This window comes from Rhipicephalus microplus, chromosome 7 (assembly GCF_043290135.1).
Source record: "Rhipicephalus microplus isolate Deutch F79 chromosome 7, USDA_Rmic, whole genome shotgun sequence".
Lineage (NCBI taxonomy): Eukaryota > Metazoa > Arthropoda > Arachnida > Ixodida > Ixodidae > Rhipicephalus > Rhipicephalus microplus.
The window spans coordinates 3,948,629-3,970,841 of record NC_134706.1 but is presented as its reverse complement, the minus strand read 5'-3'; the positions used below and the strand labels follow the sequence as shown (position 1 = coordinate 3,970,841).

General features: G+C 45.2%; 2 protein-coding genes and 1 long non-coding RNA gene across 3 annotated transcripts in view; 1 reads left to right on the top strand and 2 right to left on the bottom strand.

Annotated features, from left to right (window-relative positions):
- Positions 1-22,213, top strand: part of LOC119179841 (deoxycytidylate deaminase) — a 199,973-nt gene that overhangs the window by 19,208 nt on the left and 158,552 nt on the right. The window lies entirely within an intron of this gene.
- LOC119179547 (uncharacterized) lies at positions 312-9,022 on the bottom strand. Its single transcript, XM_037430648.2, has 4 exons — positions 8,339-9,022; positions 6,816-6,893; positions 4,420-4,557; positions 312-688 (listed from the first exon to the last, which is right to left on the bottom strand). Exons 1-4 carry the CDS (start codon positions 8,682-8,684, stop codon positions 456-458), a joined length of 795 nt encoding a protein of 264 aa, XP_037286545.2. The 5' UTR covers positions 8,685-9,022; the 3' UTR covers positions 312-455.
- Positions 10,132-22,213, bottom strand: part of LOC142767223 (uncharacterized) — a 34,890-nt gene continuing 22,808 nt past the window's right edge. Inside the window, exons 2-3 of the long non-coding RNA XR_012884785.1 lie at positions 11,853-11,970; positions 10,132-10,342 (exon numbers count right to left, since the gene is read on the bottom strand). This is a non-coding gene — a long non-coding RNA (uncharacterized LOC142767223). The remainder of the gene's footprint in view (positions 10,343-11,852; positions 11,971-22,213) is intronic.

Below are 22,213 nucleotides of genomic sequence, written 5' to 3'. Positions count from 1 at the left end.
CACACTGTCAATTCAAGTGCGAGTGGCTTAAGCCCACCGATGATTTCCGTACACCGCATTTCAGTAACTTGCCAAAGGACTCTGTACCTTTGTGACGCACTAAAGCGTATGAGTCGAAATTAGACAGATATGATGCTCTCCATGAGGAGAACTAGAAAGCGTAGGGAAGAAGCTGCATACGATCGCCACTTCTTGTAGGCTTGGGAAGCCACCGCACCTCCAAGTTTCACCGATTGATCTCTGATGTGTGAAGAGATTCGAATTTCGAACATTGCACACACACTAGGGTGCCAAACGCGACGATAAACCAGCCCGGCGTCCACTTGCACCGGCCAGGCACTCCTCTATCAGCTCTCCCCAGCCTTGAGGTCGATAGCAACACCACTTGGTGGTTCCGGGCTGCCTGCGGAAACCTTCGGTGAAAGCATCGTTGTTTCGCAAAAGTGTCGATGCGGTCATCGGCCAATGATCTGCGGCTCATCGTTCAGTCCGGGGAGGCCCTTTCGTTTGCGTGAGCACACCATGAAGGTGAGCCCGATGACGACGTACAGGCAGAAGGTTATCCAGGAGAAGTAGTAGGAGAAGCCGAAGTTCCAGCGGCAACCCTTGGGCAGCCGGGAGGACAGGTAGCGCTCCTCGTAGGTGGCCGAGTTGTTCTCCACCTCCATCACCACCATCATCACGCCGGCTGCAAAAATATTAAAAGTGGAATCCAAGATTGTGTTTTAAAGGTAGTTGAACGCGAAGCTCTGACCCATGCAAACAGTATCATCATCATCATCATCATCATCATCATCATCATCATCAGCCTGACTACGTCCACTGCAGGACAAAGGCCTCTCCCATGTTCCGCCAGTTAACCCGGTCCTGTGCTTGCTGCTGCCAATTTATACCCGCAAACTTCTTAATCTCATCTGCCCACCTAACCTTCTGTCTCCCCCTAACCCGCTTGCTTTCTCTGGAAATCCAGTTAGTTACCCTTAACGACCAGCGGTTATCCTGTCTACGCGCTACATGCGCGGCCCATGTCCATTTCTTCTTCTTGATTTCAGCTATAATATCCTTTACCCCCGTTTGTTCCCTAATCAACTCTGCTCTCTTTTTGTCTCTTAAGGTTACACCTACCAATTTTCTTTCCATTGCTCGCTGCGTCGTCCTCAATTTAAGCTGAACCCTCTTTGTAAGTCTCCGGGTTTCTGCTCCGTAGCTAAGTACCGGCAAGATACAGCTGTTATATACCTTCCTCTTGAGGTATAGTGGCAATCTACCTGTTATAATTTGAGAGTGCTTGCCAAATGTGCTCCACCCCATTCTTATTCTTCTAGTTACTTCAATCTCGTGGTTCGGCTCCGCGGTTACTACCTGCCCTAAGTAGACACAGTCTTTTACAACTTGAAGTGCACTATTACCTGCAAACAGTATGCAAACAGTATGCAAACAGTATGCAAACAGTATGAAAGCTCAAAGCCAACGGCCATGCGACGAACCCAAGGAACGCTGAGCTACTCGATGCGCTGCACATGACTTCATTGCTTGTTTGAAGCTATTCTTTAGAGACCCCGCCATCATAACTTGGCCAACTCCCAATGCAAGCTTCCTATGACACCACTAACGGTTACATGCACCTTCTCGTGCCCTAGGGCCTACGCGAGCTGAACACAGCGCAGGAGCGAGTGGTTGCACATTGAGTGCGGTTCATGTGCATCGGGTACCTGACTGACAGTTGTCAGTCCACCACGTTAGTCCAGTGGTTATATGCTGCTCGGCTGCTGACGCGCAGGTCGCGGAATTGCATTCTGGCCAAAACGGTCGCATTTTCGAACGAGGCGAATATGCTAAAGGCCCGTGTACCTAAATTTAGGTGCACATTGAATAACTCCAGATGCACGGTCATATTTTACGCAGCGCTCCACTATGGCATCTCTCATAATCATATCGTGGTTTTACGACGTTGAACTCCAACAATTATTGTTATTAAAGGTGCTTAAGCATTAGGAGTGTGCAACATCACTGCCGTTTTCGGATCCCTTATAAGGCTATCGTTGCGCACCACCTGTACTTTCTTTAGTGCTAGCTGAAGACACAGTCAATCTCGCTTCCTGCACTCCGGCTCAAGTATCGAGTCCTTCGATCAGTAGAGGTCACTTCCTATCGAGATACCTACGCATTCTCTCTTCCTGATGTGCATCTAGCTCTCCTGGTTCACAAACAAAACAATAAAACAGAAAACAATGCAGACCACTCTTCTCCGCAGATGGGCATCGGTGGAACCCCGAAATAGCCGTCCGAAAAATGTGATGCTCGCTACGCGCAGTATTTGTCAATGCCTCCGGGTTACAACACTGGCTCCGAGCAAACACGGCCCTGGCATCATTCGAGGGCACCCACGTGCATTGGAAGACTGCCAGTTCTCCCTGTTATTGCTCTTTTTTTTCTTTTTTCTGCACCCGGGAAAGACATAGGCAACAATCTGTGCATTGCGGCAGCCCTGCAACTCGATGAATGGGTCTTGTGGTAGCGATGCATTAACTGGAGCACTCTCCGAATAAATTTTTCTAAACTCTTTTGAGCTTGTCATTTCTCCCGAACAATAAGCATATATATTGAAGGTAGTCAGTGCGCATATATATTCAGTGTATTTAGTGCATATATATTGAGTGAGCCTGCAGTATATTCCAATAAATTTCGTTATACCTATCGTCCTTTCCCGCTCAAGATCACTATGCCACGCTCGTACGCTCACGCCGTTTGGGACCTTAAAACACTGGGAGCACGTCATTTAAAATGGAGAGGAGAAAATAAAGGTCAGGAAGGTTAGCCAATTCTCAGACCAGCTGGATACCCTGTTATTTAAAACAAAGAGGCTGAATTCATAAAGCTTCGCTTTCGTAACTCCATTTTCATAATAGTCCACCGGTTTCGTGAATGATATTGCCCGCATTGTAATTGGCTTAAATATTTTCAGGAGGTTATTGGCGTTAGATGTTTCTTTGAATACGGGCTATGGCGTCTTTTCATAAAGCGGTTAATGTAACGAGGTTGAACTAGGAACTAATAAACCACTTAAAGTTGATAGGTTAGTGTTCATTAAGTAAGTGTATATACGTATGCCTCCCAAAACTGGCTGGATTGAGCGCATTCCGGTCGCATAAAAACTTGCATTCGAATATCTTTCGTCCCCCCGCTAAGCTCAATGGAGTTCAAGTGGTTACTTTGATATTTTTACTGACAACAACTTACCCGAGTCCAAAACTTATTAGCAATATATATCCAGAAAAAATAGTTCAAAGCAAATGTTGCACATATATGGGCATCATTAGTCTGGATCATATGCTCTGGCAGTGGCCTGTGTTTTTTCACAAACTGGGAAAAGGAAAGAGGCTGGTGGCAAAGTGTTTGTCCCAGTGAATATCTTATATCATGGCCTCTAGAAGGCCCAGGTGCGGCGGTAAGGTCAGTACACGTGTTCATGATTCCTCGTGTAAAATAAATTGTCAGCAGCTACAAGCGGCTGCCGATTAACTGAGGGTTAATCTTCAAAACCAGTATAAAGTTAATCGTACCCGACAAACAAACTGCGCAGCAGTGCAGTAACCATGAGCACTGACGAAACAGACAGACACACCCGGAACGACATCTTCTAGTTGCAGCAGCCCAATAAGTGTTACAAGAATGTGGTGAAACTAGTAGCACACGGAAAGACACGTACAATACGCAAGTGACAATTGGACGACGCGCAAATCGATTCGCACTTCATGTGCCACAAAACACAGAAACCTGTTATTTTCGTGTAAGAAATGTTTCATGTATTATTTTCAGCTTTCACGCGGAGAGAAATATGTCGGGCAAACCGGCAGATACCTAACAGCAGCATTCGTGAGCATTCGAGCAGTTCTCGAAATACCTTAGTCAGCATTGCTGGACTTGTGGTTGCGCACTTTTACCGGATGACTGCGTTGTCAATGGCACTAAAAGACAACCTGCGAGATTATTGAGGCCATCGAAATAGCGAATTGAGAGCTTCATGTATAAGCACGACGTCTATCGACTTAAAGGAATAATTCTGTATATTCTCAAACAAAACGCCGTGGCGCGTCTCTGCACGTGCCAATGTGTAGCATTTCACTCGCTATAATCAATGTGCCCTCGCCTCTTACAGTTCTTGTTTCATTCGATTTGCTTTGCCGGCCCAGCCAGTTCTACTAGCAGCTGCACACACACTGGTGAACGTACATATTTCACTTCTGCCTTAGTAACATTCTGCAAAGGGCATCGTCCTGTCACCACCTGCTCCGTCCATTATTTTTTTTATTTTTTTTCTGTCACAAATACTTCAATGAGCCACCTCCAGCAAGACCACTCTTACGTTCTTTCACGTACAAGAAAGCATTGTATTATCGGGCGCAGAGACAGCCTTACCGCTGATGAAGTGCACTCCCCCGGCGAGCCTCTTGAACATATAGCGGTGCTCCTTGAAGGTGTACACCGAGAAACCGATGGCCATGAGCAGCATGACCAGGCTCAGTGTGCAGAAGGCCACCTCGGAGCGGGTGTACTCTGCGAGGGTGGGGCCCGCAGGCCCAAGACGAGTTATACATTTAGTATATGGTCCCTGTCATGTTGGCTTTTGTACTCGTAGTCGTCCCCGTCCCTCGCTCACGTACAGACTTTCATATACTCGCACTGGCGTCAGACACACGCTCGCTGTCCCCGGCCAAAGGGACGCCAAAGAGAGACAACGACTTCGCTTCGATCGATAAATTGTACTCGGACAGCTCTAACGTCGATAATATTGACATCGTGGTTTATTAATAGAGGAGGAAATTAAGGTTAAAATTTCATTTTTAAATTTCGCGATGAAATCCCGACGCGTGATGTCGTGCATCTCAGAGTGTATTCTTTTCGTATTCTCCATGGTGACATATGCTAAGCTGAATTTCCTGAAACGATAGTGTGTTCACTCTATGCCCCCTCAGAAGACAATGCACTTCATTTTTGTTGCTTGGGAACTACGTAGAACCGTACAAAAACCGCAATGTCATAACGTCGGACGGGCAGGGGGAAGGGGGTAGACGTTGGAACCCTCTTTTCAATTTTGTTAGTGTTTTGTAGCTTACCAAGCGTTCTCTCGCAGCAAGCGTGGTGTTTTCAGTAAAGTGAAAAAGTAGGTTACCAAAAAATATTTCTTTTTTGTGTATCTTTCACTTCCAATGAGCAGCTCTAAGCCGCACTAGACCAGGATAGGACCATCTCCTCTGGCAGGAAACAATATCCTTGGCCACGGTCCTATTCGGTCGTCAATGCGAGCCGCTTTGAGGGCGCTGTTGCCGTTTCATCTAAAGACCAAACTAAAGGAAAACTTGCGATTGTCTACGGACGATATCGGCACGCTGAATAGGTTGGCGATCTCCTTCACGAGTCGACTCACTCGGACTCACACAGACTCGTGTCAAGCCGTGAGTCTGAGTTGAGTCTGTGTACATATACACCCTGTAAAAGTGGACGGAGGAATGACCGCCACCGTAGCGCAGTGGCAGAGCATCGGACGCGTTATTCGAAGGCCGCAACGTGGGTCCCTGCCGTTTACAAGTCATATTTCCATCCACTTTTTCTTCTTCATGCCTACATTACAATTACTTCTAATAACATCGCTTGCACTCTCCTTCGCGTCATTGTGAGCCCTTTAAATTTACTTCTCTCCTTCATGAAAGCTCCGGAATTTTAGCCAGCCTATGGCGTGTAATATTTGAAAGGTGCTTTAATTACTACTTTGTAGTGTCGTCCCAAGCCCTTCTTCTTTTTGTCTTTTGCACCCTCTCCTCTTCCCAAGTACAGGGTATCGAACTGGAGGCTTCTTGTGGTTAACCTTACTGTCTTTCCTTTATCACTCTTTCTCTCTCGTGCGCGCGCGCGTCATTACACTGTAATTAAGTTGTGGGGTCTTACTTTGTTCTTTTTCTCAACTTCTTGGTGATGTTAATGCTTGTTCGTTTTTAAATATGTTATTGTGTGTTTAGGAAATATTATTGCTTGTTCTTTTTTTAATAACACCAATGGTCATGTGTGTTATGTGAGCTTGTGGCATAGGACATAAAAAAAAACCACAGCCTATCCACAGAGTGAATAATGATGAGTGGGGTGAAGCTTCGAAGGGTTTTATTCGTAAACTATGAATCATCCACTGGCCCTGTCCAGCCGGCGACAGAAAGCTAAGTGTCACTGCACTGCACAAGTTAACGCTAAGGTAAAGACAAGTTTATATTTGCACTCACATTTAGGCAATCAGTTTCTATGAGCTCGGAAATAAAAAAAAATTCACTTGACACTTTCTGAATCTCTGTAGGGTCTACTAGAAGACACATCGCCACAGTTTTTGCTTTTATGGCAATAAATCTTTATTCGGTGCATTATCTTTTTGTGGGTCTTCTCTTTACTTGAACATCGTTATTGTCTTTGAGAAAAGAAAACAAAGCCTAAGATGAAAGACCAATCTACGTGTCGTATTGGTGCCACACGGCTACTTTTGAGCATGATACGGGGTTATCTTGTTTAGGCTCGATCGGAGCATGTGCTTCTACACCATCTTTTTAATCACTATCAGGCCATATTGGGATCAAGACGATCGTGGTTAGGCTGACGTCTGTGACGTCCGAGCCAAACTCTATCCGGATTCGGGGGGACTGTGCAGTCGTGACCAACTTGTTGACCACGATCAAGAATTCCAATCCGGGTGAACGCTGTTCGCGATCAGAAGTGCCCCAGTGACTCCGGAATCAGATGTAATCGCTGTTAAAGGACCAGGTGAGATCACCTACCAAGAATTGTGCGGTCGATTTCCATGTCTTGCCGGATAGCCTCTTCCGACGGGAACACGCTGAAGAACGAGCAGGAGCCTGGAAGATTCGAGGAATAAAAAATAATAATAAGTTTTTCGAAAAACTCAAGGCCCCTTCTGCATATACTTAAGACGACTCCAGGGCGAAAGGCATCTTCCTGTCTTTGTTCCCAGTCGGCGTCGTTCCGAACGCCCTTCCCCCTTCCTCCTGAAGCTTCCTCCACCGAAAATGTTTTTGCACCTCCTTCCAGATGGGCCCAACTTTTCTCGAGCGACAATGGCATGTGATGACGTCATTTTGTGACGTCATGGTGACATCGTTATGACGTCGCTTGGTAACGTTATCATGTGATGATGATTTTTTGTATCACTCATGTTGACGCCGCTGATGTCGACACCGGCGGTCAGTTTTCACGTTTTATGAGGCATATTAGGTTTTCACCTCAATGTCTCTAGTATTATGTGGAATGGAAGCATGCCGTCGGAACCATAGTTAATTATAAGTGTATCCGGGCGCAAGAGAGCGGGAACTTTATTGTAGGCTTAGCCTTCCCTCATGTCTTTTAAGGGCGAAGTTATTAAAGCTCAAGCTGAAATGTCGGGTGTCCGCAAAGACCGTCCGTGTCCTTGCTTATGAATTTTCAAGGCACAGCTGTCTAACCTGGCACAGCCGAGCAGCTCCAAGTAGTAATGCCGAGGAGCAGCCTCTACCAAGCCGCGCCCACAGACGGAGACAGTGTGCGCAACCTGCGCGCCAGCTGTGTCCGGCGTGGCGCAAGCTTACTGCGAGTGACTAAATGTACCACAGCCAGGTTTTGCGCGATAGCTTCTGGCGCTTGAGTTTGCACATTCTTGCATGGTCTGTGACAGGCTGTGGTTCGAGCCTACTTTGTTTACGTCGGGGAAAGACTTAGAAAAATCTGAGATTGAACAGCCTTGCTGTTTCTTAAGTTTTACACAGCCAGTGTAAACTTCTTCCTTTCCTTTGCTTGCTCCCCCCAACAGTCCCCCTGTAGCCTGGACAGTTCTAATGGCAGCAGCTAGGGCTGACATAAATTTAGAGAAGAAACTGAGAAATGGGCAACTGTAATTCACTCACTCTGACGATAGTTATAGCGCGAGAACAAAACGACGACACAGAGAGAAGACTTCTTGTCTCTGGCCCCGCCGCGGTGGTCTAGTGGCTAAGGTACTCGGCTGCTGACTCGCAGGGCGCGGGTTCGAATCCCGGCTGCGGCGGCTGCATTTTCGATGGAGGCGGAAATGTTGTAGGCCCGTGTACTCAGATTTGGGTGCACGTTAAAGAACCCCAGGTGGTCTAAATTTCCGGAGCCCTCCACTACGGCGTCTCTCATAATCATAGAGTGGTTTTGGGACGTTAAACCCTACATATCAATCAATCAAATCAACTTCTTGTCTCTGTGCCGTCGTTTCGATCTCGCGCTATAACTATCGCCATGCCATACCAACTAGGCCAAGCTGCCACACTTCTAAGTCACTCACTCTGTTCGGCTCCGGGCGTACCATTGGGCATCGCCGGCGCAGTGGTGCGGCACATCCGGAAGAGGCCCATGTTGGCGTGAAAGAAGAAGCTCTTGGTGCGGTTCACGTACACGGGACCCGACTCGGGTGCCACCACGGTTATCCACTGCTCGGTGCCGATGCAGATGATCCACATGAACAAGCCCAACATGGCGGCTAAGGTGGCCCACAAGAGGGCGCGTCGCTCACTCTGTAGAACCGCCTTGGGATCCTCTTCGGGCCCGGCAGCGGCCTCCTCGAAGCGACGCTCGCGTCGTTTCCGGCGGCTGCTCTTCTTGCTGGTCCGCGACTTCTTAGAGGAACCCATGACTCACAAAAAAAAGAGTCTATAAGGGCAGTCCACGCAGGCACAAGATGGCGACAGTGCAGGCGAGTTTCGTAAGGCCGCACACAAGTGCACCACACGCACAACCACAACACGAGGAGATTACGAGTTCTAGGGATGCACGCAAGCGGACGACACACGCACCAGACGATACACCTGGCGAATAAACCGCAAGACGTTGGTAGACTGTACAGACTTACGACACACGACTATACCAGGTGACTCAACACTAAGACTGCGCGACTATAGACTGCGAGCACATCATACGACAACACCCGACTACTAAACCGCAGGACTACAATCCAGTAGATGGCACAACACGACAATCGCAGATTACGATACTGCAAGGCTGTACAGTAGTAGAGCACACATACACGCAAGACGGCGATTCTAGACGACTAAACCATCGGGCTGTACACGAGTGGACCACACACAAGCCATACGACAATTCCTGGTGCAACTGCAAGGCTATCCAAAACTGGAGCGCATAAACACCATAGGAAAATACGAAATCGCGGAACCGTAGGGCTGTAGACTGCACAAGCAACAAGTGACGACACCTGGCGACTAAACTCCAGGGTTACACGCAAGTACTCTGCAAACACACTGCAGCTGACAATACCTGGTGACTAAGCAGTGAGGCAAAACATGTACATCGCACAGCCACCACACAACACAAGAAAACGATGCAATTGTGTAGTGCCGACGTAGCTAGTTCAGAGTGGCATGATGACACCGATTATGGCTGCAGACTCGTTTCTATTTATTTCCTTTTGTATAGGATGACTCTTAATTAACAAAATAAGGCACGCGCTGTTAGTGGTGATCAGCTTTCGGGGTCCACATTTTCACAGGTGCCAGTGTAGTCGAATTCCCTATGCATTAGGGGTCTGTCTGCAATACAGAAAAGGCGTGCACCTAACGATACACACTTGTCACTGTATTCTTTACGGTAAACTGCAATTTCTGTGGTCACAGGAATGACAACAGCGCGCGATTTTACGCTGGTCACCACACGAAAAGGCCAGTATATTTACCCCTGCAGCTGTGACAGTCGCACGTGGGTAGCAACACTATCTGCTCTACAAACTACCGACTGACTAAAAAAACTCTGCGCATATTTTTTTTCTTTAGTTCGTATTTTTTGGTGACACTGGTGCTACATATTCTACAACGCAAAGTGATGCATCATATTTGAGAGGTGGCTCAAGTTGAAGCAGGACCTTGTGCGGCAGTTTAAAAACGCTTAACAAGGCTATTCTTGCGACACATATAGCATACAAAAAGTTCAGAAAAAAAAAACCTTCAGAGATTTATCCCACCGTTCCAAACAACATTGAATCGATAACACCCTGAACCCTTCGGTAGTAGAAAATAAGGAATGAATTCTGACGGTATCTCGCCCAACACCTCGGTATTATTGCCTAAGTGTTATCCGTAGTTTATTTGCAAAGTCTCTTTCTCAGGGCACAAGAATCGTCTCTATAGAATTAATGGCTAGGATGAAGTCGAATCCATTCACACGACTATACAAACGTATTCCATCAGCTTCAATATAACAGGCCTGGCGGGTCTGCCCATTTCTTGCTCCTGTGAGTCTTGCTGTAGAAACGGTTCCACAGCTCCGAGATTACGCCATGCTGCACATAAGAAAAGTATAAAATATTTATACATACATACATACATACATACATACATACATACATACATACATACATACATACATACATACATACATACATACATACATACATACATACATACATACATACATACATACATACATACATACATACATACATACATACATACATACATACATACATACATACATACATACATACATACATACATACATACATACATACATACATACATACATACATACATACATACATACAGCTCTGCAATAAATTTTCTACGAAAGAAACACAAAACAGAAGCAGGCCAATTTGTCGGTTAACTGCCCATGCACACGCGAACGTGGTATATTATAACGGGGCTTTTATACAAGAAATTCATTGAACATTTTCAGCCTATCAACAAAGATATCAGCCAATCATGATGCGTAACATATCATTGGCAAAGGACACCTACCAATCGTAAAACAGACTTAAAAAAAAATCGGTAGATCCCACATACTACTGGAATCGATGTTATGCGAAGTGTGTGGTGGGAAGGTGACCATGGCGTAATTTATTCAGCGAAGCGTTCCGAAATGAAGGTAATGATATGTACAAAAGCTGTACGCACTAACATAACAGTCGCGTATGTTTTACAGAACCAGCTGTATGCAGTTACGTAGCGGCGCCAACAGCAACATAGGCATTACCAGCACTGGAAGCGGTATCCTGATATCTTGTGCTTGTACCTGCGAGGGTGGTGCCCCTTGATATATAGTGCTACTTAGACCATTCCGTGAATTACACCTGTAATTGTTTTTTCAGAGCAGTTTAAAGGTTTACTAAAGTGCTTTGTTGGGCACGTTGGTTCATTCCGCAATAAATTTGAGCGCGAACGGACATCACACAAGAAGAGAAGATGACTACTTGTGCGCTCACTATACCAATAGTGAGCACGCGTAAAATACTTGGTGTGACTCCGCAGTAGAATACTTGACTGCCACGCAGAAGCTTTGCGTTGGACTCCTGCTGTGAGTGTGATCTTTGCATTCGTCATGCCAATGCTGTCAAAGTTGGTTTTTCTTAACTCTCCTGCATTTATGTTACCAATGTCTATTCTCGCCGTTTCCGGATAGAAACAAACTGTCAATCTCCTACATGTGGCGCACACCCGTATTCCACGGCCAGTGGCGTACGGGTATGTGCCACACGTGTCTGGAGGAAAAAGTTTTGACGACGTACGCGACGGGAGTTTGGTGTTATGCACGTTATGACCCGCCATACATATCCGTCTAACCCTCGTACCTTCGCGGTGAAAAGCAGTGCAAGTATACGAGACACTTAACGAAGAAAGCGCACGCCGTTCTTAACCATGTGCCCACACCACCGCGTCCAGCTGTCAGTCCTCTTGTCTTCTCATACTAATTTTCGGTCTACCCGCTTTCACGGGGAAGTACCCACCCTGTGCGGAAAATTACCGTGATATTTTCTACATGGTGTGTGCATACCAAAAAATTCCAAACCTCACCGCTACACCCAATTCTTCCCGGGAGGTCTGGGAGGCAGCCCTGCTCGGCTACTCTGACCTGGCGGCCCAACGGGTCTTGGTTGATCGTGCCAGGGCCGCGGCCGACGCCAATGGGATCCTGTAAGAAAGAGCCCAACAAGTGTTAGTACGGAGCGGCCCCTTAATGGCCACTCTCCACCCCCCGTGTACATAACTTCCATAAATGTTTTTAACCACCACCACCACCTAAAGTTAAGACAAGTGCTACAACGCCAATTGAAGACGAGGACTCGGAGACTATCAAAGACGGGCGCTAGCTTCCGGTCGAGTATATGTCCCGCCATGGTGGTCTAGTGGCTAAAACACTCGTCTGCCGACCCGCATGTTGCGGGATCAAATCCCGCTTTCGGCGACTGCATTTTCGGGGGGCGGGGGGCGAAAATGTTGTAGGCACGTATGCTCAGATTTGGGTGCACGTTAAATAACTCCAGGTGATCAAAATTTACGACGCCCTCCCCTACGGCGTCTCTCATATTCATATGGTGGTTTTAAGATGTTAAACCCCACATATTAATCAATCCGATTAAGTATATAAAGCAGAAGCGAACGCTTCTGCTCTCTCTCTCTCTCTCTCTCTCTCTCTCTCTCTCTCTCTATATATATATATATATATATATATATATATATATATATATATATATATATATATATATATATATATATATATATATATATATATATACGCCAAATTATGAAAAACAACATGTACGAATGATGAGGTATGAAAAAGAAAAGGGTTGAGCAAAAGTATAAGGAAAGAAAGAAACGAGGAAAACAGACAGTCGGGCATGGAAAAACAATGCGAAAACTGCCTCTTCGTGAGCACGCCGACGCTCCCAAAAAAACCTTACTTGGCTCTCAGATAGGGCTATGAAAGGCTTACTAACGCTTGAGTCACGCTCACTTGCCATTTGCGCAGAGACTCAACAATGACGCGGGTGCGATCATCTCCGAGTTTGTACAGCGTAACTGTGTCCTCTAAAGGAGGGCTGCATTTACACGGAGTATTATACACGCTGTGCAAGAAACGCGTCTTTGAACATTAGTAGCGTGTTCCCTTCTCCGGTCGTTAAGACATCTTCCCGTCTGTCCTACGTAGCATGCAGCGCAGGAGAGGTAGGTAGGTAGGTAGTAAACTTTATTCACTCAGTTCAGGAGAGGGGAACCGTGTTCTCAACTTCACGCAAGCATTTCACACGCTTGCTTCACGCTACTGGTGGCAGAACACTGCTGCTTGAGAAGGCGCCAGATTGATTAACTTGAAAGGGGCAGAAAAACACCACACGATAGCCGGAACATTTCCTAATCTTTCTGAGGCTGTGAGATAGCCGGTGTTTGTAAGAGACAACGGCTATCTTTTCCCGATCACTGGCTGTGCTGACCGTGGTGGGAACTCAGTTCTGTTGGAAGTTGGCACTCGTCCCCTTTTGTCTCTGTGTCCTCGTCTTCAGTTCACACTATAGCACTCTTCATGATATATCAATAGCCCAAGCCGCTAAGCTCCCAAGTCAGGGAGGCAAGTACGAGAGCACCCTGACGTATACGTGGCTATATAGATACATAGATGGACACGCCCCGATTGCATTCAGTCCGCTAAGAAATGCTTCGCGTTTAAAAGCAGTTTCGTAAACTCGGCCTCCAAATGTGCAGAAAATGCTTAGAAAATAGTTCGTAATATAACGTCGAAATCACACGAAGCATGGTATCCAAAGCTGGCGCATGTCCTACAAAACGAGCCAGCTGGTTCGTTTGACTATAGGGGTCATGTGACACCGCTTTGCACAAACGTGCCTCTGCGCGCGCAGTACGCCAAACAGAAAAACAAATTGGGGTGGCACTGTGCCATTGTCTGTCTCGGGCCGAGCTCCAATGCGAGTGTGCCCCATGCATGTCCAGACTGCAGGCATCAAGAGGCAACAAAACACCGACGTTTCGTCGCGGGGTCGGCGCTATTTTAGATTACCACCACGGGCCGAGACTACCTCGCCGAAATACAACTGCTGCAACGCGTTCGCAATCCCTGCGACTTCTTCACTGTTTTACAAGCGGGGAAATTCACCGTCAGCATCGGCATACAACTACGTCGGGATGAATGATGCAAATTTTCGAAAGTGAACCGAATGCCTATTTTTTTTCTTTTTTAATTTTTTTTCTTCAAGCTGTTTAGGATGGCCTGTGTCTGAAGACTATTTTTTTTTATGTCGATCATGTATATATTGCACTCGTGATCTTTCTTGGGTTATTTCATTGCTATTAAGTATTTCCCTTGTCTGTATTTGAGATGTTTATATATCCTATTGAATAAATGCGATTTTTATTATAGGAGAGAACAACTATTGGCCGCTATTGGAAATGAAGTGGAAAAGGGGTAATATAAATAAAGGGTTAGGAGCAGCTTCATATGCCACGCCTTCGAACGGTTCAGGCGACCTCTCCTACACCACTCGAAACAGGCCCCTTTGACTATACGGTATAACGCGCGGGCTTTCTGAACTTCATGGTCTCACTTTATCGAATTCCGTAGAGTTGTCGGCGTACAGCAGATGCTGAATGTATCGTCTGTCTTTTGAAAATGCGGTGCATGCCCAACTCAGGTGCTCCAAATCTGCTCGGCACCGCGTCGGTTAGCTTGCTGCAATTTGTCCAGTATTCGTGGTGTGTATGCGGAGTTGGCCATAACGTAGCTCAAAGCATGTCTTGTCGGAAAAATTTCTTGTCGACGAGTAAACCCACCTCTTTAATTTAGCATACACGCTGGGGCAGCTTTCAGCAATCTGTTTTTGCTGCCTGGTTTCATTTCTGTGCGAATGTAATACATAAGATCTCCTTTAGGAGATCCTGCTACCCATATCACAAAAGGGTAATTTTGATATTCTGGGTGTGGCGTGGAACTGGGATGTGGGAAGTTGTATATGTGGTGAAACCCACCGTTTAAGCGACGACCACACGAGCAACTACGTGTTCCCCATCCGTGACAGTGTGCCCTGCGTGGTGTCCAGATAATTTCAACATTTCTTCCAATGTCCTGAAGTCTTGTTTCGTCTAGTTTCATTGGTTACAGAAAATTCAGTAGTTGGCACCATTAGTTCAGTCATTGCTTCGTACGAATGGAAAGTGTTGCTAGGTACTCGGAGGAAACTGCTATCGCCAGACAAGATTGAAAGCCAGAGGGCTACTTGAGAAGAAATTTGCCCAGAGCAGACCTTAGAACACCATCGACATCTACATAGATGCCACAATCAGTGATGGAAGAGCAAGCATGGCCTGGGTATCCACGTCTGCACCACAACACAATGGCTTTCACAGTTACCAGCTTGCCAGGGCTGCAACTCTGCACACAGGGTTATTGGTAATATGGGGGTTGTCAGTACTACTATCCTCAATTAGGGAGGCATCACTAGTAAAAACGTTCACGGCATAACCGATTAAAATTTGTTGATTGCGTGCTTTCGTGCAAAATTCTGTTCTATAATTGCGTGTATGTTGTGCACCACATGTTCCCGTGCCTTCGTCGAGCTATGTCTAAGCCTCCGTCAGGGTATGTAGCCTTAAGCAGGATATAAAATCGCCCGCACTGGTTCGCATTCGTTGTGGCTAACAGCGCGAAGACCCAGACATATAATAGAAACGGACACACGTCAGAGCGGTGACTTTCAACTGAACTAGAAGTGGCTACTACAACATACTACGAGGGAACCACCCACACCCTAAGGAGCTTCGACTTTCCGCCTTTTAGTAGTCTTAAGTGAATACAAGTTTTTCCTCTGTGCTCGACTCGCGCCCCATGCCGAGTGATTGGCCGAGTTGTGGGCTACTTTTGCCAACATTTTCAGTATTGCATCAAAATTTCCGAGATGCTATAGTTAATTAATATACTGATTTGAAGTACTCGTTATTACTAATCAAACATTTCAAATCAGGTACTCGACACAAAGTCGACAGGTTGAATAATGCTCATTTCGTTGTTTTACATTCATGTGTTGTTTCGAATATATATATATATATATATATATATATATATATATATATATATATATATATATATATATATATATATATATATATATATATATATATATAATGTAAGCCTTCGGATAACGCGTGGGATTCTTTACCAGCTGAGCTACAGCGGTGGTCACCCTCCCGTACATATTATTGAGTATTTATTCGCATCTGAAACGGTGACTGTTAGCCCGCGCATTTCGTAGCTACGACGGCGAGTCTGGAAAAATTCATGGTCAAACGGTATTAATGATTTTCGTTTTCATCTGTAATAGGATCACAGCACCACCACGTACTTGCTATTTCACCTTCTCTGTACAGTGTCTGTAGGTGATGTCTATACACTAACCCCCTCCACTCTTCTTTAGCGAACGCGAAGTAATGAGAACCGATGGGACATACAGCGACGTAAGTATTAAAGAAAGAATAAACTTCGTAACCCCTTTATGGACGTGGCGCCCATAAGGATCACTCTATGTATGTTCTAGAGCCACGTCGAAAAGCGATATGAAAGCATTATATTTTTATTACGAGGCCCCTGTCCAACTTCATAACACTGTGACCAAGATTAACGTGGACTTCGAGAGATTTCGGCGTTCCGTTATTTCAAAGCGGTACCGTATAACGTTTTCTAGGCACGCATTTTGTGCTATGATGAAAAAAAAATGAAATGGTCCCTTTCACTACAGTTTAAGATATGATATATTCTTGGCGGCGAACCTCGAAAACTAAAGTGAAATGTGAAAAGTGGACACTACTCTCGTGGTGGCCGGTGTTCGTATTTTTGAAATAAAATTAAGACCGCATATTGATCGATCGATTGATCGGCCTTAGTTTCAATTAAACAAGTGTCTATATCAGACAGTAGACGCCTACGAAGGCGAGAACATACTATAGCTGCCATGGTCGTCTATTGATTAGGGTGTTCGACCACTGACCCGGAGGTCACAGGATCGTATTCTGAACGCGGCGGCGACATTTTCTGTGAAAGTTAAAGTGTCTGAGACCTGTGTAATTAAATTTCGGTGCACGTCAGAGCCCTCCAAATGCGGTGTCTCTGAGATCGTGGACGTTAAGTCCTAACAATTATTGTGTTATTACTAAAGGCTCATATGCCTCGTCAGACGTGAAAACTGTCCGGCATCCAGCGTCGCCGTCCCACGTCAGCGGTATCAACATCAGCTAGTGTTGCGAAGAATTGTCTCGTGATTACGCTACCACATGGCTTCATCGTGTCAGATCGGCAAGAATGTGTGCGGTCATGAGTATGTCCTTGTGGCGTCATATGCTGACGTCATCAAATGACATAGTTGCGCAAAGCTGTGCCGAACGTGGAGGGCAAAGCTTGCGATGCCTCCGACCCTTCATTGAGGCATTGCAGAATCTTGTTTGGTGCAGACAAATACTGGAAAGAAGATACGGGGGAATCAAGGTGTCTAGAGTTAGTATATGTGATACCTTTTGGCATAGTGTTTCCTAAAATTAGCCCGAGGAGACTTTGGCGCTGCAATCATTCAGCGATCATGGCAATTAATGCTGGGTAGTACACGTATTTACCTAATCTTCGTGCACTTGTGGCACGAAGATTTTGTTTAATCATGCGTTTCGGTTTCGTTTCGAAGAAAAGAACGGACCCTTTCGAACTTCGTGACCCGATTTGTAATCCTAAATGATTAAGGTGGTAAAGCGCAACCACTGAACGTTTGCTAATTTTTTGTTTCGTGATCAAGCCGATTCAGGCCACGTGAAGCCAAACTGAGCCAGAAGTACGATGACTAGAAAAAATCTATGTACTACCCATCATCCCCATGCTCGCTGAAGCACCGTACATTGCAGCTCCCACAGACACTAGCACCAGAGTTCCCTCTTGTGTATTCATAGGAAACATTATGCCTTTAGGTAGCAGATTATCGCGTAGGTCCAGCTAGCAACCACAGCTGTGCGGTGGAACCACACTCTGTTTTCGCAGGCGACATGATTAAGAGTGCCGGCGATCGACATGCCTGGCGAGTCATCAACCGTCGATGAATTTTACCGGCTATATACCTTTCTACACGAAGGAAGCTACTCTTTTCAGCACGGAAGTACAAGAGCTTACGTCACAGCCTCGCCCGTGCACTTGTGCGGGGTTCAGGAGATCGTGGCGGCGCCCAGGAGGGTTTCTGTGAAATGCTGTGTAAGCAGTTTTAAAATCCAGTTCGCTAGAGCGGCGGCTAGAGAAACAAAGCTTGTTCTGCGCGTCAGCTTCTCCGCAATGCAAGGTTGTGAGCGGCGTTTGCAAAACAGACGAGCATCTCTGCTACATAAAAGGTGGAAGGCCAGTGATTCTCAAATAATGGTTTTAAATAAACGGTTTAAATAAGCAAGGTAATTCTTGGGAGTTCGCGAAGCATACCGTCGAAAGAAAAAAAAAAGTATTAAGGCAGCTTCGTACTAGTGGTGCCAAGCCCGAAGAAAGTGCCGAACTTGGCAACCTTCTTTCTTTCTTTCTTTCTTTTCTCCTCTTTCTTTCTTTTTTTGTCTTTTGCAGTTTTTTGTCTTCTTTGCTCACTTTATTTTTATTTATTTCTATATTTCTTCCTCGTTTTCTTTTCCTTGCTCTCTCTTTATGTTTCTCGCTGGCTTCCATTTCTTCTTTGAAAGTTTGTACGAGGTTTTGTCTGCGTTAAAGACCCCCCCCCCCCCCCGCATGTATTCCTCACCTAACATCATCGCTACTCTCAAAGAAGAAGAAGAGGAGTTTGCCGCGTGTGCGCGCTCAATATGCTACAGATGGCCATGCTACATGTGTTACTTTGTCTGCGTTACGACAAGCGACGACGACAGCATACGATCACAATATACGACATCATCTCCCTAAAGCACTCTGCACTTAAGTGCTCGTTTTTGGACGCACACTGTTTCGTGCAAGCGGCCACTTCTTAATTTTTGTATGCTTCGCCACTTGACACTTGTGATAGCAGTGGAGCTGACTTGCATTTTCCTGCTCCGTATGTGATGGCTGTAAAGCTTTTGTTGCAATTTCCTACGACATTTACACACGAGCATATTGCTTTTTTTTGTTAGGCTTGCATATTTGAGGTTTAAACTTAACTGGAAACGCAATGAATGAGGGTGTGGAGTACACAATTTATTGGCACGTTGTTGATGTGGTATCGGCGTGGCATTTTAGTTTGTTTATTCTTTGCAGGAAGAATTTTAATTTACATAAAAAATTAATCACAAAATATCAGAAAAATCCCCTAATTGAATGTTATTTGAACCTTGGCCCTCTGCGTAGCTGTGAAGTAATCTACCACAGAGGCATGCCAAAGCTCTAAGCTTATTCGCTAAAAAAGAAAAAGAAAGCACGAACATGTACAGGTGTCATGTCGGGCCAGGAATCGCGTTAACCCATTTAGCATTGCAAGGCCGAGGAGCAAAATAACAACCAGTCATCACAGATTACTAATTGTGCAATTAATGTGGGATTCAATGCTTCCCAGACACTGCAAAATGCTCAGCCATATTTCTCCATCGTCCTCAGCCACGTACATCGACAAAGTACACGTGCTGCAGTAGAGATATGTGGCGGATACCTCATTTATCCACATAAAGACGAATAATATGGTGTGATGAATGATGTTCTACTTCACGAAAGTTATGATTTAGGGCATAATTGATGCCATGCGAAAGACCGAGAATTTCAAACACAACTGACCTTGGCACAACACGATGCTCCACTCAAAATTCGCATTAGGCAGCAATTGTAATCGTCTGTGCATTTTTTTTAAATGCAGAGCACTTCTCAGCGAACTGCAGGCACTTTGAGCATTTCCATCTACGTGTCTATCGATCGATCTATCCATCTATCTAGCCACCTACGTCTGAGTGCTCTCGCAATCACCTCCTCGACTTGGGGTTGAGCGAAATTAATACAGGAGGGTGAGAGGCTTTGAGGAATGTGTCTGGCTGGTCACCGTATACCACGGGTCACGGTATGCGCCACATGTGGATTAACAGTTTGACAGACATTGGCAGACATTGGTTATTTGAACGCGGGAGCTTGGAGAAAAACTGACATCGGCAGCAAAAAACAAAAAAGGAAAGCAAAGGATAGAGATGTAGATAAAAAAGAAAAACAAAACAAAAGCTAGGTATAAATAAAAAATGATAGAAAGAGAGAAAGAAATAAACAAATAAACAAAAACAAAAAGTAGTTGAGACAGACAAGGAAAAAAAGAAAAAAAGAAAGAAAGAAAGAAAGAAGGAAAGAGAAAGGAAGAAAGAAAGAAAGAAAGAAAGAAAGAAAGAAAGAAAGAAAGAAAGAAAGAAAGAAAGAAAGAAAGAAAGAAAGAAAGAAAGAAAGAAAGAACTGGCTAAAATATAAATATAGAGTGCGGACCACGACAGAGGTTAGGTTTGCACAGCATAACAAAGTAAGGGAGCGGGAACGGGAGGTATGTGCCAAGCAGCGCCTAGCATGGCAGTCATGCATAGTATAGTATGACGGGAAAAGGAGTTGATGATGAGAAGGAGAAGGGTAGTGGGTGAAGCGTGACACAGCCTTCTAGTCTAGAAAGGGGGTGGGAAGGGTTAGTTGTAATGGTTAAGAACAGAGAAGGAGTAGGTAAGAAGGTGAACCGTATGACAATCATGCAGGGCAGAGCACAGCAAGGTGTGCGAAAGAGAACTGAGGGTATGTGGTATTGATGTTAGGGTTTAGGAGATTGGAAAGAAAATAGATGACAATACAGAAAAAGATAACGAAAGATGGAAAGACAATAAAAAAGACAAAGACGCTGACATTCTGAAAATTTTAGAGTGCGGATAGTATGCGGGTAACTTTTAAATGTATATTTAGGGCAGATTCCTTCATCAAATTTCGGGGATGGCCATAAGAGGAGTATATACGGTATGTTCTTTTCTATGTCATTCTGTTGTTGTTTTTTTCTCTTTAAGTATCCCGCCACGTTCTAGAAGGAATTGCCGCCGCTGGTGGTGATGGTGGTTGGTGGCGGGGCCAGGGTATTCCTTTTCAAGAAAAAAAAACGGAAACAAAAAATTCTGTTGCAGCAGCTAAGGATGTGCTTGTAAGCTGGAAAAAAGCTGACCGCCACTCGCTCGATAGTTCCGGGCAATTCTCGAGGGTCCAAACGCGCTTGGCTTGAGAAAAAAAAAGAATAAAATGCTCTCGGTCTGCGCCCATCAAGTATACAACTCCTCGGATATCATTCTCATTCTCAGATTTCGCTTTCTGGGATTTCGACTCGAAGAGAAATAAACACAGCGCCGCAGAAGACGACTCGGACGGCGAGGATGGAACTGAAGGAAGAACAAATGAACGGATAGGAAGGGTGCTTTTGAGGAAGGCAAATGGTTTTCTTTATTGCTGCAGCCGAGTGCTGATTCTTTGCTTGAGATCGTTTCATCTATGCGCGTGCATTTGTGTATGTATGTATGTATGTACGTACGTATGTATGTATGTATGTATGTATGTATGTATGTATGTATGTATGTATGTATGTATGTATGTATGTATGTATGTATGTATGTATGTATGTATGTATGTATGTATGTATGTATGTATGTATGTATGTATGTACGTACGTACGTACGTACGTATGTATGTATGTATGTATGTATGTACTAACGTATGCTCTCGTGTCTTTGGATATCAATACAAATGAACGGAACTGTGGAGTCTTATGTAATAGAAGGATAACGTTCACAAGAGCACACCCTGAAAGTACAACAACGTATGGCATTAGCGTGACACCAGTGTCGGTGAGGTAGTTCGAAAGCGACGTTGTTGCGTGAGATGAAGCGGCAGTTCTTGTCCATGTGCGAAGAACGTTTTTTGGCTGAAAAGGTGATTGACTTTAGCGAATGTTCCGTGGGCATCTTCCTTTTCGAATTGATGAGCTGAAAGACGAGGGGATGGCAACTGTGTACTGGGCACAGTTGCGAGTGATCCTACATGTAACAATGTAGGTCTGCTTTAAAATGGAAAGCATCGCGCTACTGGTGGTATTATATTCTTTTTTTGGTGGGGAAGGGGGAGAGGATGGGCAAAGAATATTTTAGTAAGTTGCTGTTTATTTAGAGAAATACACATAATAAGGTGCTCAGCTTGCGCTAGTGACGCAAGGCTGAAACCATCAGCGGAGCTAGCGTATACGACCTAGCTAAGTCATGCTCGAGATGCTAAGTTTCGGCTAGAACTAGTGTAGTAAGTATGGTTAAACTTGGATATTCTTCTCTTGTTTCCATCGGTTCCTCACGCTACTCACGTACAGCGTGGTTTTAGCGGGAACATGTCGTGCTACTAGCTGCGTGAC

Coding starts and splice junctions, on each gene's coding strand:
- LOC119179547 (XM_037430648.2), bottom strand. CDS start 8,684: ATGGGTTCCTCTAAGAAGTCGCGGACCAGCAAGAAGAGCAGCCGCCGG. Junction 6,894..8,338: donor TACGCCCGGAGCCGAACAGA/GTGAGTGACTTA, acceptor CGAATCTTCCAG/GCTCCTGCTCGTTCTTCAGC. Junction 689..4,419: donor GGGAGTGCACTTCATCAGCG/GTAAGGCTGTCT, acceptor ATATTTTTGCAG/CCGGCGTGATGATGGTGGTG.